General features: G+C 46.0%; 1 protein-coding gene across 1 annotated transcript; it reads right to left on the reverse strand.

Moving 5' to 3' along the window:
* Positions 1–5,276: 5,276 nt before the first annotated feature.
* LOC122690361 (PAX-interacting protein 1-like) lies at positions 5,277–17,158 on the reverse strand. Its single transcript, XM_043897395.1, is given in 15 exon segments — positions 5,277–5,402; positions 5,468–5,542; positions 5,626–5,760; positions 6,662–6,757; positions 9,110–9,114; positions 9,204–9,372; positions 10,395–10,497; positions 11,821–11,891; positions 13,030–13,073; positions 14,249–14,288; positions 14,290–14,434; positions 14,970–15,087; positions 15,761–15,902; positions 16,664–16,750; positions 17,102–17,158. Coding segments are annotated over 15 exon segments (1,413 nt in total).
* Between the last annotated feature and the right edge of the window lie 3,281 nt (positions 17,159–20,439).

Genomic DNA, 20,439 nt, shown 5'->3' on the forward strand with positions numbered 1-20,439 from the left:
CTATTCTTTTGAACTCTGCATCCAGATGGGTATATCTTTCCTTTTCTCCTTTGCCTTTTGTTTCTCTTTTCTCTGCTATTTGTAAGGCCTCTTCAGACAACCATTTTACCTTTTTATGTTCCTTTTCCTTGGGGATCACTTTGATAAACACCTCCTGTACAGTGTCACGAACCTCTGTCCACAGATCTTCAGGCACTCTGTCTATTAGATCTAGTCCCTTGAATCTATTTGTCACTTCCACTGTATAATCATAAGGGATTTGATTAAGGTCATACATGAATGGTCTAGTCGTTTTTCGTTACTATATTCAAGTGAAGTCTGAATTTGGCAATGAGGAGTTCAAGAAATGAGCCACCATTGTTTTTGCTGACTGTATCGAGCTTCTCCATCTTTGGCTGCAAAGAATATATATAATCAATATGATTTTGATATTGACCATCTGGTGATGTCCATGTAAATCGTCTCGTGTTGTTGGAAGAGCATGTTTGCTATGATAGGTGTGCTCTCTTGGCAAAACTCTGCTAGCCTTTGCCCTGCTTCATTGTGTACTCCAAGGCCAAACTTGCCTGTTACTCCAGGTATCTTTTGACTTCCTACTTTTGCATTCCAGTCCCCTAAGATGAAAATGACATCTCTTTTGGGTGTTAGTTCTAGAAGGTCTTGTAGGTCTTCATAGAAGCTTCAGCTTCTTCAGTGTTAGTGATTGGGGCACAGACTTGGATTACTGTGGTACTGAATGGTTTGACTTGGAAACAAACAGAGATCATTCTTTCGTTTTTGAGATTTCATCCACGTACTGCATTTCAGATTCTTTTGTTGACTATGAGGGCTACTCCACTTTTTCTAAGGGATTCTTGCCCGCAGTAATAGATATAATGGTCATCTGAATTAAACTTCACCCATTTCAGTCTATTTTAGTTCACTGATTCCTAAGATGTTAATGTTCAATGTTTCCATCTCCTGCTTGACCACTTCCAATTTTCCTTGATTCATGGATCTAAAATCTAACATCTAAGAATCCTATGCAGTATTGTTCTATACAGCATAAGACTTTACTTTCACCACCAGACACATCGTCAATGGAGTGTCATTTCTGCTTTGGCCCAGTCTTCATTTTTCTGGAGTTATTAGTAATTGCCCTTTATTCTTCCCCAGTGGCATATTGGATACCATTCCGACCTGGGGGGCTCATCTTCTGGCATCATATCTGAGAAATTTCCTCTCTTTTTCTTCTAAATGATAGTCCTCCTCGGTAGAGTGTCGTAGGCTGCAGGGTTTTCCCTATCAGGACTTCAAATTTATCTTGCCACTCCCTTCTAACTTGCAATGATTTTGGAGAGGAATCCGCTGGCAGCCTTGTGCAGGTTCTCTTGTAATGAATCCTTTGTTTTCCTCTTACTTCCTTTAGACATCTCTTTCACTTCTGACATTTTTATGACCCTCTGTCTTGGTGTAGGTCTGCTTGGGACCCCATCCTTTGTGGGGGTGCAGGCAGGCAGCCTTGGTGGCCGTCAGGTGCTGTGCTCACAAAGTCACCAATGCAGATCCTCTGAAATCAGTAGTTGTGCACCTGGACCTGCCATGGAAGCGGGGAGCAGCTCAGGCCTGGCCCGGCCCCCGTGTACACCCACAAAGCCCACAGCTGCCCGGGCCCAACCTGTCCCAGCCAGGGAGCCCCCGCTGTCTGCTCGTGTGTCCTGCAGGCACCAAGTGGACAGAGCTAGAGGCAGTGGTAGAGATCGGTTCATGGCACAGCCATGGGGAGGATGATTTCAGCTTTGCCTCAGTGGGTGGGGGCCCTGCTGGTGCCAGAGTGCTCCAAGTCTCGTGGAGCTGGTGCTGTGCTGGGTGAATGAGGAAGAGGCTGATGGGGGTCCCGCTCTGCCCTTCACATACCCGTTAACATTGGTGCTTTGCTTCTATGATGGCCAAGTCATCTTCCATGCCACCCAAGTTGTGGCCATGCCCCACTCCAGCCTTTCAGGCTCTTCACACAGCCAACCGCAGTCCTCTCCCCGGGACCTGTCCTGCACAAACCAGCAGGCATGCATCTCAGGCTGGAGACCATGTACAGGTAGCACACAGCCTCTCTCCTGGGCTCTCTGCTCTGCCTGCTACGTGGTCCTCTGAGTCTCTGAAGACCCCCTCTCTGTCCTGGGTGGTCTCCTCTTGGGAGAGGGCCTTTCCAGGGAGCCGGAACCTGTCCTCAATCAGAGCTTCTTCACAGTGGCACCAGGCCCGTCCTTCTCCCCTTTATATTCCCCCTTTCATCCTACTGTGCTACATCATCTTTCTTGTGCTCCTTGGGAGCTTTCCCACCAGGAGGTATTGTGAGAACTGGTCCATGTGTAGATATATTTGTGGGAGGAGGTGAGTTCCATGTTCTTCTGTTCTGCCATCTGGATTCCAAGTCTCGTACTTGTCTACACAGAGGTATGATATGATCCTGGGCTTGTTCTGATACCAAGTGTGCCGTCTTTAGTGGCATCCATGTTTCTCCCACCCGTTTACAAAGTGAGAGAGTGGAGACCAGCCACAGCAGCTCACCATGCAGTGGAAATATGCCTGGTGTGGAAGAAGGGCTCAACTGTCAATCATAGTTAACATTAACTTAAAAAAACAACCTACACTTAAAATAACTTGTGTATGCAAATGTACTTTTTGAACTGTAATTGGTGTGAAATCTAAAGTATTTTTAAATTTTTAAAAATATTACTTATAAATGAAATAACACTTCAGAGACATTAAACTGTAGAAACTAAAATCTAAGAGCTTTCTTATTGTGGCTACTAGAAACATAAAATTACATATGTGGTCTGCATTATACTTCTACTAAATCTTGAGTCAGACCAAACAACAGGACTGAGACTTCCTTTCTTATGAGAAATAATTTTATAACCTAATCAACCTAAGAAGTTGATTTACTTTATCTTTTCATTAAATCTTCATATGTAATTTCCTTTGAGCCTTCAAGTCAGTGCTCAGCAACTATGCAGGCCAGTTGGTTGTAGACAGCTCCTGGCGTTTTTAAGTATTTCTTGGCAGCTTTTGGAAAAACACTCACTGAAAGGTTAATCAAATCAGGCAGACTTGTATGTTGTTCAAACAAATCCCCCTCTTCACTGAAGACTGAACAGATGCATTGACTCTACCCAGAGGCTTTTATGCCATTATCATGTTCGATTTTCTTCAAGGGTATAAGAAGCAGGCCCATACTCAGAATACTGTGCAATCAACATTTTGTGCCAACTCATGAAACTCCTCTGTACTTCCAGGACCTTACAGATTCTAAATTCTCTGACGTCAACATTCATTCCACCTGTGGTTTGTGAGAAGACAGTCAGTTTTATAGGTAAGTGTGTTTGATTAGGTACAAAAGTAGGAACTAAAAAGGCCATACATTGAGAGATAGTCTGTTAAAGATGCAAGTAAGTGCCAACTGGGTGTGTTTTAAAGAGCTTGATAGATTAATGTGTGCAGGAGACCATCATCTTGTCATCCACGCATGCTGAGAGACTTAACAAGGGCCACATGGTAAGAGACATGTCACGGGAAAGTTGACACAGGTCAGGGCCTAGGGCACAGGTGAGGTCACAGGTATGGAGCCTCACTTCACAACTGTGACACCAAGTGGTGATTTGCAGGACTAACTCCACGTGGCTCCACATCAAAGACAGGAGGACATCCCACGTAACTAAGTGACACCCAACCCTTATGGCAATGCTAACAACTCCTGTGATGGGGAAGTCCTGACGTGTTTAATGCACGTGTTCCACCTAAACTCTGTTCAGGAATTAAACTGTACAGATTGTACCACTGGAGAACAGACTGGAGCCAGTTACAGCTCCTTCTAGGAAGACACCTCAGCAACTGCTGTGGAGGCAAATTCAGTGTCTGAGGGGCACACTGATGGGTGGTAATGTCGGGGCAGGGCTGAACCTCTGTGACAGCACTGGTCTTGAGTACACTGATACCTGTAGTATATTAAACATACTCATATGTCAGGAGCTACTGGTAAGACGATGGTCTCCACTTACATTTTTGTACCTACAACCTGACAGGAAGTGTATTAGAACCGTATCTGGAACAGAAGCAGGAGAGATGTGGGTTTCTGTGGTATTAATGACTGTGGCCAGTTGGTGCCTGTGCTGTAATAACTGCTAATGTTCTGAACATAGCTCTGCTCAGGAGTTTATGTGTCACCTTGATAGAAAGTAGCTACTTTCCAGAAATTACTTCCACAGGAGAAAATTCTTCTAGAAAATATTTTGCCTTGAAATTACTTAAAATGTGTTCAAGAATAATGCAAACCCTATAAACCATACCAAAAAAGTGTGTCACAATAAAGGATCACTCAATTCTAACTAAAGTTCAAAAGTACATTTATTTAGAATGTGGGCAAGATTTCAATATAAAAGAAAAGAGTATAAGAAATAAAAATAAATTTACAAAACTTTTCAAATATTTAACATCCATAATTTAGAGATAGCAAGGTCTTTATTTGCATCATTTTATTTGCAGCTAAAGTTCCAGTAACAGTGTTGTGAAAACATTTACAAACCTGGCAAATGAATCATAAAACTTAATGTGGGCTCTCAAAAGTCATATAATATAAAATATAATTTGTTTCCTCAGAATAAAATTACACACCCTAATAAGATGCAACATATTTAATATATTTGTCTTCCTGCTTAAAAACGCTTGTCTCAAAGACAGCAGCTCTAAAACAAGAGAGTCTAAGGGAACAGGGCCGAGGGCAGGTCCGCGCGGCTCCTGGCACCAGCGCAGGTGCGTCAGTTAAATTTATATGTAGGCGTGTTGAGGAAAACAGCTTCCCACAGCACTGCGGACCAGTGCCGACACCCAGCAAGGGCCCCACATTAAGAAAAAGAGCCCTAGGTGCCCGAAGCCACGCCACAGAAAACCAGCCACTCCCTTCTCCTACAGGGCATGCGCCAGGCCCTGCAGCCCAGGCAACTGCCTGTGGCAGGACGACGCGGCTGCTCTCAGGTTGCAGACGTGAGGAGAGCCCCGAGAGGTCACCCACAGATGGCTCAGGTAAGCTTTATACCAAGTCTTCCTTCCACAAGGAAAGGCAGTGCAGAACAGGCATTCGGATCTCAACACGGAGGGCGGGAAAGAGCCTGGAAAGATGTAAGAGCGTCTGCTCTAGAAGAACAGTCTATGAAATTCAATGGGCCTCTCAGCGGTTCTATCACTAACCCTGGCAGTAGTGCACTAACCTGTGGGGTCACGGAGCGCATGCAGCTCTGACACTAATGATGAGAGGGGCCCACCCACCGCCTTCCCAAAGGATATGACTCATAATCCAGTGTCTGAGTGAGCACTCCAGTGAGAACAAACTCTGCATTGTGAACATCTGCAAGGAACAAAGACAAAACCTGTCAAACAGACGCACCTGCCCGTACCCATGCACACCAACACGCAGCAGAGCAATGAACATAACTAATCCTCTGGCAGAATACTTTTGAGACAAGTGAAGGTTATTTTCACAGGATATTAAAATCATTTCTGACATACTCTAAGGAAAAGAAAAGCAGCTTCTTGGTTACTGAGCCTCATATATGACATTGATGCATTCAACAATGTGTCACTTCTGTGCACATTATCCTGCTTATATTCCATGAATTTCTGGAAAGATGGCTGTTTAGACAACACTTTGCCTCCTGCACATTCCATAATCACTTTCATGGTTGACAGACATGGGCAGATCCCAGCAGTGATGTAAAAGTATTTCGCCTAAAAATGAAAATATGTGTACTGGTTTCAAACTGAAATTTCAGTGTGTGTAATTTCTCATCCTACCCAAGAAATTTGACAAAATGCCTAATTTCATGGAGCTACATGGTACTAGATTCCCCTGGTCCCCAACCCGAAGTGGGCCTGGCAAACACAGACATGAAATTTCAGAAATAACACTCTCATATGCTAGGTGTGACCTATAATTATTAAAAAGTGACTAGAACTTTAATTCCTGTAAGACATGAAGTATTCTGTGATAAGAGTAAGAATAAGAACATTTTTCACAATTCCTAAAGCTCAAATGGAGTACAAAATGATTTTGATGATTAAACTTTTCTAATTTCCTTACTCTTAAATGTACCAGAAGTACCATTTTGTTTAAACTCCTCAAACATTTAGCAAAAACAGACTATTTTAGGTAATGTACTCTTAACTCAGTACTGCCAATCTCTTTTTGATTCCTAAGTTGGCTCCTTAAGAGTTAAAAAAAAAAAAAACTGATTATCTCTATTAATCTACTAAGCCACTGTTCTATACAAACATTTTCCAAAATCTTCTCTCTTAGAAACATTTAAACACTGTACTCTAGAATTATTAGACACATATTCAGTTAATATTTTCTCAAGAATGTTCTCCATTTTCCAGCTGAATATACATTTTATGAGAATAGTATTAATGTGAGTTGTTAAAGCAAAAAAAAAAATATCTTATAAATTATTCATAACATGCTCTCTGAACCCAGGTTATTTGTAACGCATCTCTTCAACCCGAACAGACCCTAGAGGAGGCCTGACTGTGCAGGGGAAGTGGGGAGAGCCCGGCTCTCTGGGTGCAAGCTGCCTGGCCCATCACAGTCGCCCAGCTTGAGCAGCTGATCTGAGCTCCAGTCCAGGTGTACCTTGAAGAGCAGAGAAACATGTGCCCTCCTCAAGGACTCCTCCAAACTAAAGGAGAAAAGCACTTCGGCCTCCACATCTTGGAAAAGGTAGTTCTGCTGTCTGAAAAGGAAGACGGCACAGCCTCAGAAAGTGCCTGGCACTGGGGTGCACTGTGTGTGACTGGCTCCAGGTGCCCCAGTGAGCCAGGTGCTGGCATCCACCTGTGAAACCTGTGAGTGAGTAAGTCTCCCCGATTATATTTCATTTACCTTCTTCCTGAAAACAGCCAGGCCAAAGACACTCTTCCTCATAGATCAGTGTTTCTCAGCTCTCAGGAACTAATGTCCTGAAAGCCGTGAACCCTCCTCTCATCCCTGGGCAGCCCCCCACCTCCCCCTCAGCTGTAACTTCACACTGTTGGGGGGCCACAGCACCCCAACCCAAACCCAGGTGAAGAGTGCCCATGTGGAGGGACAGGCTGGGAACCAGGTTCACGGCCAGCTTGTGCTCACAGGGACCAGTGACTTCAGAGCCACTGGACTCCAACTGAGAGTCAATTAGCCACATTTTACAGATGTACCAAAAACAAGTTCCTTTTATACATGAATATGTACATCAATTTATAAAGAATGGTTTTACCAGATTTTGACGATCTAAGAATATTTAAATAATACCTAATTTGTCAAAAAGTAAAGATCACAAAATATTTTAATCTTCTTATGAATATATCTTATTCAGAAAAGCTTTTCATTTCATCATTGTAACCAAACTAACAGTCCAGGGACAGGCTGAGTCAGATGACACGCTGTAGGGCTGACGGGCCACACGGTGGGTCTGTCACTTGCCCTTCTCTTTTTAAAACAACATGTTAAAAATGAGAAAACCATTCTCAGCTTAGACAACATAGTTGCTGCCTCCATCAGGTCACCCAGGAGACACTGAGATTTAATGACTGCTAAAAATGCAAGTCCATCAGCCACCAGCAGAAAAAGAAAGCACCACACTAGGTGAAAGAAGACAATAATGTCTAAAAAATGAAGTTAAAAAATGAGCAAAGAAGTACTTTCATGCATGAAGTGATATAGTTGAATGAAGTGATGTATTTGAAATGCTAGTTTCTATAGCATGATGAAGGTTGCTGTGCCTGCTGAAGAGCCGTGAGGGAGGACAGAAAGCAGTCCGTGTTTAAGGTGAGAGATGACACTGAAATGAACACAGTAGCTACAACAACCCTGGGTTTCCAAGAGAAGAAGACGAGTTATATTAACTTGGACGGAGCTGTGGCAAGAGTCAAACTTTCCACAGCAGTGCAAAGGGCATGTGTATTCCAGAAAGAAATAACCTACATAATTAGTGTCCCAAACTATATAGATATAAATACAAAATGTCAAAATACCCCTCCCCCATGATAGGAAGCGTCTAGTCTTAAAGCTGTCAGAGCCCAGGCAGGGGCGGTGTGCTGCAGGGGTGGGGGCGCAGGGATGGCTGATGTGGGCTGACTATATGGGACTCATCCAGGAAGCTAATGTATTTAGGACATTGGGAGCAGGCATCGCACTGCTGGAGGACAGACACAGGAAGGGAGAGATGAGCGTGAGCCCTGTGGTGTGGGACTGGAAACGAACAGACAGACACGAGAAGCACTGTGTGAGTCAGCTTGGCATAGGCAGACCCCATGGGCCTGAGTGCCATCAGCTCCCCAGGTCTGCCCTGAGATTGGAACTGGGGGTGGGGTGGGGGGTCCCTGGGACATGATGATGCCAGTACAAGGACAGAAAAGCCTAAGACAAGTCTAGGATGCTCTTGTTTTGCCAAAAGCTACCAGGTGGTCACAACTGATGGGAAGAATGGAGAGGAGACCAGCAGTCACTGGTCACAGCGGGGCGACATGGAAACAGTGACAGCCCCATGGTCGAGAAAGAAAGGAGACATGTGAGGAAATAGGGGATAAATGAGAGTTGGTCGAGGAGCAACAGCAACTACAGACTTCAGAGTGCTTCCCACAGATGACTCGAGAGCAGCACCAGGTGAGAGCAGGCAGAGCGGAGAAGGGACCACCGTGGACACCACCCAAGGACCACCTATGCAGCCCCCAGCAGGAGGCGTGTGGGAGGGGGGCGCAGAGCAATGGAATGAAGGTCCCACCACAGATGCCCGTGCCTGTCCTGGGGGTTGGTGACCCACACTGTCTCCCCAGGCCAATTGCCCCATGTTCCCAGGACACTCCTGGGCTCCCTGGCCCTGTTGCATTCACTGTCCCACACCTGGAACCCCATCGGACAGCCAGCATGACATACAGGATGTATCATCAGGAGAACAGGGCAAGGCTACAGAGCTCTTCCCCAGTACTTCCCCAATTACCACAACCTTCCTATTTCACAGTAAAATGCACAGATATCAAATGCCTCACTGGGACATGAAATAATTTGTTATTTATTCATTTAAATTCACAGAGTTAAAAAATGAACTTGATCTTTGCTGGGATGAAAATGGGGACAAATTTGAAGGCAAAAACCCTCCTAACTGGGCATCCAGTTCACAAGGTGCGGCTCGGCCACTTACCGATGAACTTCTGGCACTTGAAGCACTCCTACAGCCACTCTGGGGTGATGATGTGCTTCACCACGGAAATGGCCATCAGGAACTTGATGATCCGCTTCACCTTGCTGGCGATGAGGTGGGTGCACTTCTGTGCAGACTCGGCGACCTCCCCACCCAGGATGTGGAGCTTCTGAGGGCCGGGAATACAGAGCAGAGGTGAGACCATCTGGTCTGCAGAGCCGCCCGCCTGCCCACCCACAGCCTGGGACTTGTCTAGATCATGAATGGGGCTCTCGGCCGCCCAAAATGGTGAAAGCGGTGAAGCCAGACCTACACCACCATGCGAGCAAAGTGGAAACTGGAAGTGACAATGTACATTTCCCTAATCCGTGCCACACAAGTCAAGATTAAAGCAGGACCTCCACTGGACACCAGGAGGACACCCCTTTGAACAAGTAGAAAGCTCTGAGAACAAGGCAGCTTGCTACATAAGGAGTGAACCTCACAGGCTGTCTATGCCGAAGTATTGATAAGGCACGTTGAGACACAGTCTCTAAGAAATGATGACATAAAAATCAACCTAAGACATAGACATGTAAAAGATGATCTCTTTATACCCAGTTTTAAAAGTTAAAAAAAGAATTTTATAGTAGTATTTATAATTGTTTCTTTTCCTTAAAAAATAAAGGGAAATATTTGAATCCCTGTGACACAGGTCAACTCTACTTTAACCATCCCATCCCCAGACACAAGCCCACAGTCCCTCCTAGTGTTACTTCCAGAAGTGCATTTATGTAAATAAATACAAAAACACCTGTGACCCCTAGGCCCGCCCCACCAGAGAGAACAAATCTTGAGAAGATGATGGGTTCATTTAGGAAACCTGAGGGGGCACAGCTACTCTCGTAAGCTAATGTCCTTACGAAAATGGTATTTGCACAGCTTTGCTAATGTGTGATTACAAGACTGCTCTTGGTCTCCTCACCTGAGTCGTCCTAAGAAAGCAAGTGTCAAAGGAGGAAGTAGCAGCAAGAATAAGGTGGGAAGGCAATGATGTAATGATGACAGAGTTTATGAATACACATGATGAACACCGCTACAACATGGTATTCCTGATTACATGTTAACTTAATAAAACTGCTCACCTAAAGCAAATATAAACAGAAAGGAACATTCCTAAAAATCCTTATGCGAAATAGAAGGAAATGTCACCATTAAGTACTCTTGAACTTGAATAGACTCAAATCCAATGAAAAGCACAAAAGGGGTCAGTTCCGGTAGTAACTTCTTGGTGGGAGGCAGAATATCTTTGATTCTATGAAACACACATAAAAGAGAACGGCTATTACTTCCCTAATATGTTCTTTACCAAACAAGAGAGTTTAATTTTAACAGTGTTAAGAAGCTCTGAGAGCTTTACCTGTGTGTGGTTTTCTGTTCTTAAAGGGAAAGTGCAGTGATTCACCTGCTCTTTCTTTCCCACCATTTACACAAAGTCACCCCAAAGGACTCTAACCTGGCACCCCCAGGGGAAGGGCTGATCAGGCACCACCCCCGACCCCCCAGCCTGCACTGTCCCTGGGGGTCTGTGAGGGTGGAAGGGAGGGCTTCCAGGGCCCGCTGTGGTCCCCAGTCCCCCACCATATCCCACAGGACCCCTCTCACCCCAGAAGCTCTGACACAGAACAAAGCTGGTTGACTGAAGTACACACTTCATATTAAACTTCTTTGCTTAAATTTTTTTCAAACCCTATTTTTAGCTTATATTTGAGACAGTGTATTAAGTTAAAAAAATCTGTAGTGTTTTAATGACGTATATAATCACATAATTATGCTTTTACTAAAGAATCCAACAATCCCCAGATTGGGTGGCTGTGGGGACTGGAAGGAGGGGACTGAGGAGTAGGGAAGAGACAAAGACCCTCACTAAATGCAGTTCAGAGGGTCTCTTGGTTCCAGTTAAACCACCGGCTTACCTCCACCAGGTGAGACCAGAACAAGTCTGACAACACCCTCGCCCCAGCCCCACAGAGGGGGCTCCATCCCCCATCCTGACCTGGGTCAGGGGTCGGACGTGGGCTCCCGGGCACACACTGAGGATGCCTGGAGCCGGGTTCCAGTCCCCCTGCCCCCGTCCCACCACAGCAGCTCGTTTCACACAATGGCAAGATAGAAAAAAGATGAAACAGAAGATTGGACTTTTTTTAATAAGAAAGGTAAAGACACTGGCTAATCCCCATTTATCTCCAGTGATGAAACGAGAGATGTCATGATACAGCTGCAATGCAAGCAGCACATCCTTCCAAGTCCTGGTGGTTTAGTCGCTCAGTCGTGCCCAACTCTTTGTGACCCCATGGACTGTAGCCCACCCGACTCCTCTGTCCATGGGGATTCTCCAGGCGAGAATACTGGAGTGAGCAGCCATGCCTTCTTCCAGGGGATCTTCCTGACCCAGGGACTGAACCCATGTCTCATGTCACCTGAATTAGCAGGCGGGTTCCTTACCACTAGTGTCACCTGGAAAGCCCTTCCAAGTGAAAATCTTAGGAATTTCCCCAACTGCCACCAGTTCCTAGAACAGACTGTAAAAGATCATCAACCATTAAAAAAAAAAAAAAAACAAGGTGATTCTTCCTACCTGGCACTTTTGGAAGAAGGCTGGATATTAGTTACTTCATTCTGCTTCGGTTTGGGAGGTAGTCTTACACCCTGTAATTAAAGTATGATTTACCTTAGTCAACCACCCCAGTAACACAGCAGCTTCTGAGCACTTTCTACCCATCTCACCACACACAAGAAACACTCCCCAAGGCACAACTGGCAGAGACCACGGGCACCTGCGAGCTGTCCCGGGAGGCCCTGGTGCTGGCCACCCTCTCTATTCACCAGACCCAACAGTTCTTTAAGATGTCTTCACCCCTACCTCAGCTCTTGAGATAGATTTAATCCTCAACCGTGAACTTTTCAAAACACATTTTACTTCAAACATTTTGTGTCCCAATGGAATTTGGAAAACATAATGATTGCAATTTCACCCCTCCAGAAAGATGGAGGTTCCCCTATGAGGGTGCAGGACTGTTGGGTCACAGGACACTGGAGGGGAAGGCAGGCCTCTGATGGCCACTCTGTGCCCTGGGCACAGCGCCCATGCTCCTAAAACCAGCTGGAGGCCCTGACCTGCAGAGATGTGGAACCCGTTGGGGAGCCAGTGCCCCTGCAGTCCCCCACAGCCAGCCTCACACTGTGGCTGCTGCCCCCTCACCCCTTCCTTGCCTCTAACCCAGACTTTCTTCCACAAGCACACTCATTTATGTTATACTGTTGGAAGCAACCACCTCTCCATCTGGGATGATGGTGGAGATGACCCTCCCCATCAAGGGAAAGGCAGTCCTTACTCATTTCCTACCAACCAACCCCTGGCACTCCAGTGCAGAACAACCCACCCTGAAGGCATCCCATCAGAGACCCCAGCCAGTGGCCTGGAAGTCCACTGCCACAGTGAAGTGCTGAGGTCAGGGCTGACACTCTGGGGCCCCAGTTCCCACCTCCTGAACCCCACGGAAACACACGGTCTCCCTGTATTCTGCTCTGCACCTCTGTAAGCAGTCATGTAGCTCTCTGAAGAAGTCATGGAGCTAATGTGTGTCATGTGAATGAGTAACTCCCGATATCATCAACAAAGAGGATAAAGACACAGGGTGCACTGAACAGCTTATGACAGGCGAGAAGATTCAGCCCTCATTGGTCATGACGGACAATTACTAAAAGAATTAGTTACAGATACAAACATATCCCTACTTCTTTGTAACACAGTAACAGCCACAGTAAGATGACTAAGGTGACATACCATCAGCAACTCTGCTGACACTTTCAACGGAACTCTCCAAGCATCTGAAGAGAGAAACAGGTTACTTTTCAGAAACACTATGTACATAAAGGAGCCCTTATCAATGTAAAAGCCCTTTCAGGACACATACACACTATTATATATAAAACAGGTTAACAATAACGACCTGCTATATATCTCAGGGAACTCTACTCAATACTTTTTAATAGCTACATGGGAAAAAAAATCTTTAACAAAAGTAGATGTATGTACAAGTATGACTTATTCACTTTTTTTGCACACCTGAAACTAGCACGACATTGTAAATCAACCAACTTCCAAGAAAAAATCAATTAAAATGAAAGTGTATCAGTAATAACAGAAATGAGACACCTCTCCAGGTGCAGGTCATCTTGAACATGCAGTTGCTCAGGTGATGGCCTCCAGTAAGAAAACCATGAGGACTTTTCCTAAGTTTACAGGGAAGCCTGGCAGGGGCTGAGTGTTGTGTATGAGACAAAGCTGAGCAAACCAGCAGCCTGTGGCCCAATGCAGGCACCACTTGCTCGTGTGTGCTGAACCCTGGACAGTTCTGGGAGCCCTGCACTCTGGCATCCGAGGAACTGTCTGTGATGAGCACAGCACATGGGGGTGGCAGCCCGGCTGGGCCCTTGAGGACACGTGTTAACCGAGGAAGGGCCTGGCGTCTGCACCACGGCTTCAGAGCAGATGTTACACCCAGGTCTGTCCCAGGGAAGCAGGCAGGCTGTGGCTGAAAACCAGAAAGGGCTTTCTTGTGACTGAGGCTGTTAGGACCAGAACTGGACAGGCTCCTTCAAGGGAGTGCATGTTAAAGCAGCATTTGAGTAACCACTTCCTGGAGTGACGCTCAGGTGGGTAAATGGGGTTAAGCACCATCTGGTGTAGTCAGGGCAGTGGGCCTTCCTCGGGATCTGTGCAGCAGAAAGTGGGGGGCGCGGGGGATGCCACGTCTTACAGAGCAAGTTAAACGAGAGCTGGCTTGAAAGACAAGATCAAAAAGCTTTTGAGTGTTCCTTCCACTTCTGAGAGTCCATTAAAAAAAGCAAACTAAAATACAAGCCAATAAAACTCCTGGGTCCAGTATAGAGGGAGACAGTGTGGAGAGGAAACAAGAGATGAGATAAAAAGGACGCAACCCCAAAGCCAACAGCGGCATCTGGAGCACCAGCCCATGGCCACAGGGAGCCAGCCTGCTTACCCAGAAGGTTCAACACCAGGTGCGGGGTTGGGGTAAAGGGCGTCCTGCATGCTGAAGGCAGTGTAGCAGCCATACTGCATCTGCCACAGGGCCTCGAAGTTCCCCAGCAGGATGTCCCCCAGCCACTGGGCATTCAGGCACGGGATCTGCTGTTCTTTGGCTTTCTCATGCTTTAAACAAGTCAGTCTTTTTTGGTGGGGTTGGGGTGGGAGAGAGAAAACACATTCATTAGAGTTACCGGAGTTCAAATTTGTACTTCTGTTAACACAAGCCAGCCCACACTTGCTCGCAATGGAGGTGGCAGGGACTGTTCTACAGAGCTGATCAGGCTGTAAGAAGGTGTCCACGTGATCGCGAGGTCATTGGCCAGTGTGCTTTCACCTCACTACTGTCACCTAATTTGACTGCACCCTCTTAATCATCTAATTTCATTCTTCTGCTACCATTACTACGAATATCACCGCCATTCTTTAAGCAGACTCTGACATCCACCATGGAACTTGGACAGACTGAGAGACCCAGAGCAGGCCCATGAGGGCTGAGACAGAACCCTGGTCAACTGAGGGACCCGGAGCTGCACTGTGTGGGCTGAGATAGAACCCTGGCTGACAGAGGGAGCCTGAGATGCCCTGTGTGGGTCGAGGGCAGAATGCCGGCTGACTGAGGGACCCAGAGCACTGCCGAGCAGGCCAAGGGCAGACGTGGAGGTGGCCGCGTTTACTCTCTGCAGATGAGGACGGTGTTGCTGTGGCACAGGTAGCCCATGTACTTGGCACCTGCCAGGTACACCATTAGCTTCAGGTCGCCCCTGTCGCTGTCAACAAACCCAGTCACAGAGAGAATCTGGGGGAGAAAAGGTCCAGTAAGGTCAAGAGGTAATGACAGTTTAACCCAGTTAATACAACTCTTTCTTCTCCCTGTTAGTTGTGATACAGACCCACGTATTTCCATTCCTCCTCTGGCATTGAGGGACACCTCTGAGAATGCTGTTACTGGTGACAGTACTGCACATGATCCAGCAAGGGGGGACGGAAACAAAATATACCAAATGGGGAACGCTTTCCTGTGTTAGCATGACAGGGTTCAGGTCATGTTAACGAAGTTACTTTATTAAGCCTATGAATATTGGTCAGTTCTTCTTACTGATCCTGGTTTTGGGCTCATCTGATAGGGAGAACTGACAGGAGATGATGTCTGAGAGTCATGTCTGACTCTTTGCCACCCCATGAACTGTAGCCCTCCAGGCTCCTCTGTCCATGGGATCTTCCAGAAAAGAATAGTGGAGTGGGTTGCCATTTACTTCGCCAGTAGATCTTCCCAACCCAGGAATTGAACCCAGGTCTCCTGCATTGCAGACAGACACTTTACTGTCTGAGCCACCAGGGAATAGGCATTTATTAAACAGTGTCAAAGACTTGGGAGAATCCACTAAATGTCAGTAAGCTGTGATTGTTACAGGGGGACAGAGAAGGAAACAAGATGCTTATTTCATTCAGGAGTACAGGGGGAGCCTTATGTGCTGGGAGCACAGCTTGCCCCCCGGGGGGAAGGCCACTGTAAAGCGCAGGGCCGGATGGGGTGGCACCAGCTTATTTTTCTTCAGGATCATGTTCAGCCAGTGTGCCATGATGCACCTCTTCCTCTCCTTTATGGCCTGTGAACACAACAGTACAGGCCAGTCATTGGAGGCTTTACTGCAGGTGACATACAGAACTGTAAGGGTGTGTAACTACAAGGTCACTTTTATTGGAAGTCCTATAAATAGAGGAATTCCAGGAGCTTACGACTCAATTTACTAAACTAATAAACTACAGCAGTGTCACAGGTCAACTAGAACACAATCCGAAACACAGGAACAAGAGCTGACCATGGGGAGGAAAGCTGACAGCCCAGGAAATGATTTTAGTCATGGAAAGAGATGACACTTCCAATCATCAGATTTCGAATTGCCCATGAGAACACAATGAGTTATGAAAACGTAACTGCCTCTGGAATTAACTGTGGGACGACCCCTATGTGCTCTTCACCAGGCGTTTCTCAGAGGCCATGTACCACATACACACTAACAGCAGTCAGCCTATGAACAAAAACCCATCAGAGAAGAGGAGAAATGAAACCTGAGGGGATGAGCACAAGCAGCACTGAGGGGGAGCTGCCAGTCAGCAGCTGCGAGCGACCCTGCTCCCGCTGCTCCATGCTCAGGTGGCCCTGCCAGGGCAGACGGTGTCCACCTCCCCCTCACAGGGAACCTGCCTTTCTTTCCTGGTCCTCACAGACAGAGAAGCAAGGAGCCACAGAAGTGTCCACATGTCAAAGGTGGATGGAAATCAGTGAGGTGGGGGAAAGTCCTTTCCAAGCATGACCATCCCAGCATTGCTCAGAGCTCTCCTGGTCACAGCAGAACTGAGCCCTCACCTGTGCAAACAGCCCACTGACCTGACTCCTACAGAGCAGGTGGGTGCAGCGGCTCATGAACGTGGGGTCCACAGCTCCTCCATGCACCTAGTTGATCTGCACATACACGACACCCACTGTCAGTCAGCTCCCATGCCTGGGGAAGAGGGACTTGTGATCTCCAATCGGACAGCAATTCACGAGATCCACCACATACGTACACAGTGTATTTCCCAAAGTTTCCCAAAGTGTGAACAAACTATGTTATGTCTACGGGCTTTCCCACCCAGCACTACACAGCAAAAATGAACTCTAAGCCCTGTTTCATCTGAACTTGTGGAGGAAGAGTGAGATGCTCTCTTTCTAAGACAGGGCAATGTGGACATTTTAGATAAACCAGCTGTTCTGTGCTGTGGGGCATCCCACATTACAGGGGGCTGGCTGCACCCTGACCCCCACCCCAGCTGTGGCAAAGAGCACTTCCTCCGCTGGGACAGTGAGAAAGGTTTCAGACATCGCCAACTGGTCCTTGGGACCAGAAAGCATTGCCTTTAAGAAACTTTATTCTAAAAAGAAAAAAGAAAGCAAAGCAAGATGAAGTTAAATTCAGTTTCTGATATCCTGAATTTTTTGATACCATCCTGTATCCCAACTGCAGTGGATCCACAGTTGTGTGACACTGAGGGGGACACTGTTACCAAAAGGGCAAGAACTTTCTTGGGTTGGCCAAAAAGTTCCTTTGATTTTTTAACTAAAAGAGATATTTTTTATCTCCCCCCCAAACTTGACTGAACAGCATATTCATCATTTTGTTGCACTACCTTCTGCCATTTTTCAGTTCAGTTCAGTTCAGTCAGTCAATCGTGTCCGACTCTGCAACTCCATGAACTGCAGCATGCCAGTCCTCGCTGTCCAACACCAACTCCCAGAGTTTACCCAAACTCATGTCCACTGAGTCGGTGGTGCCACCGAACCATCTCATCCTCTGTCATCCCCTTCTCCTTCTGCCTTCAATCTTCCCCAACATCAGGGTCTTTTCAGATGAGTCAGCTCTTCGCATCAGGTGGCCAAAATATTGGAGTTTCAGCTTTAACATCAGTCCTTGCAATGAACACTCAGGACTGATTTCTCTTAGGATGGACGGGTTGGATCTCCTTGCAGACCAAGGGACTCTCAAGAGTCTTCTCCAACACCACAGTTCAAAAGCATCAATTCTTTGGTGCTCAGCCCTGTTTATAGTCCAACCCTCACATCCATACATGACCACTGGAAAAACCATAGCCTTGACTAGATGGATCTTTGTTGACAAAGTAATGTCTCTGCTTTTTAATATGTTGTCTAGGTTGGTCATAACTCTCCTTCCAAGGAGTAAGCATCTTTTAATTTCATGGCTGCCATCACCATCTGCAGTGATTTTGGAGCCCCCAAAAATAAAGTCAGCCACTGTTCCCAATGTTTCCCTATCTACTTGTCATAAAGTGATGGGACCAGATGCCATGGTCTTAATTTTCTGAACGTTGAGCTTTAAGCCAAATTTTCACTCTCCTCTTGCACTTTCATCAAGAGGCTCTTTAGTTCTTCTTCGCTTTCTGCCATAAGGGTGGTGTCATCTGCATATCTAGGGTTGTTGATATGTCTCCTGGCAATTTTGATTCCAGCTTGTGCTTCCTCCAGCCCAGCATTTCTCATTATGTACTCTGCATATAATTTAAATAAGCAGGGTGACAATATACAGCCTTGACATACTCCTTTTCCAATTTGGAACCAGTCTGTTGTTCCATGTCCAGTTGTAACTGTTGTTTCCTGACCTGCATACAGGTTTCTCAAGAGGCAGGCCAGGTGGTCTGGTATTCCCATCGTTTTCTGAATTTTCCAGTTTATTGTGATCCACACAGTTAAATGCTTTGGCATAGTCAATAAAGCGGAAATAGATCCTTTTCTGGAACTCTCTTGCCTTTTTGATGATCCAGTGAATGTTGGCAATTTGATCTCTGCTTCCTCTGCCTTTTCTAAAAAGCAGTGGCTGAGCTTTGCTGGAGCAGAGATACTCCACATCCAAGGTAAGAGAAACCCATGTAAGATGGTAGGCACTGAGAGAGGGCATCAGAGGGCGGACAGACTGAAACCACAATCACAGACAACTAGCCAATATGATCACACAGACCACAGCTTGTCTAACTCAGTGAAACTAAGCTATGCCATGTGGGGTCACCCAAGACAGATGGATCATGGTGGAGAGGTCTGACAGAATGTGGTCCACTGGAGAAAGGAATGGCAAACCACTTCAGTATTCTTACCTTGAGAACCCCATGAACAGTATGAAAAGGCAAAAAGATAGGACACTGAAAGATGAACTCACCAGGTCGGTCGGAGCCCGATGTGCTACTGGACATCAGAGGAGAAATAACTCCAGAAAGAATGAAGGGATGGAGCCAAAGCAAAAACAACACCCAATTGTGGATGTGACTGGTGACAGAAGCAAGGTCCAATGCTGTAAGAGTGCATAGGAACCTGGAATGTTAGGTCCATGAATCAAGGCAAATTGGAAGCAGTCAAACAGTAGATGGCAAGAGTAAACGTTGACATTCTGGGAATCAGCGAACTAAAATGGACTGGAATGGATGAATTTAACTCAGATGACCATTATATCTACTACTGTGGGCAGGAATCCCTTAGAAGAAATGGAGTAGCCATCATAGTCAACGAAAGAGTCCGAAACGCAGTACTTGGACTCAATCTCAATTAGCTTCTTTGTGGGATTGGAGAGCTTTCTCTTTTTGTAAGCTTAAATATATATGAGTTCTTCTTTTGCTGTATCTGGTGACCTGCTACATTGTGTTTTCATTTTGATTCACCTCAGAATATGTTCTCATTTCCCCTGTGAGTTACTCTTTGGCTCATTGGGCCCTTCAGAATGTGTTGTTTAAATTTCCACACATTACATTTTTCAAATTGTCCTCCCACTGTTGATTTCAATTTACATATTTTGCATGCCAGAGACCATATTTGGTATGATTGAAATTTTATTTTTTTGGTATGATTGAAATTATTAATGGTTGTCTCATGGCTTAATATAAACCCAATTCTCAAGAATATTCTGGAGAATATTCTCTGTGCAGTTGAGGCAGATGTGTATTCTCCTGTTCTTTTTGGGTGGAATGTACTGCACACCTGTGTTTGGTCCACTGGTTTGTATTGTCATGTAGGTTCTCTCTTCTCTCAGTGGTCTTATCTTCTTCTTGAATTATTTGGATATTTCTTGTTGGACTATAGTTCTTGCTCATGTTTTGCAGTTTTTACACATCATGTTAGTCTAAAGGCAGAGAAAAAAATTCAAATATTCAGTTCAGTTCAGTTGATCAGTCGTGTCTGACTCTTTGCGACCCCATGAATTGCAGCACGCCAGGACTCCCTGTCCATCACCAACTCCCAGAGTTTACTCAAACTCACGTCTATCGAGTCGGTGATGCCATCCAGCCATCTCATCCTCTGCCGTCCCCTTCTCCTCCTGCCCTCAATCCCTCCCAGCATCAGGGTCTTTTCCAGTGAGTCAACTCTTCACATGAGGTGTCCAAAGTATTGGAGTTTCAGCTTCAGCGTCAGTCCTTCCAATGAACACCCAGGACTGATCTCCTTTAGGATGGACTGGTTGGATCTCCTTGCAGTCCAAGGGATTCTCAAGTGTCTTCTCCAACACCACAGTTCAAAAGCATCAATTTTTCGGTTCTCTTCACAGTCCAACTCTTACATCCATATATGACCACTGGAAAAACCATAGCCTTGACTAGACGGACCTT

The sequence above is a fragment of the Cervus elaphus genome, chromosome X (assembly GCF_910594005.1).
Source record: "Cervus elaphus chromosome X, mCerEla1.1, whole genome shotgun sequence".
Taxonomy (NCBI): domain Eukaryota; kingdom Metazoa; phylum Chordata; class Mammalia; order Artiodactyla; family Cervidae; genus Cervus; species Cervus elaphus.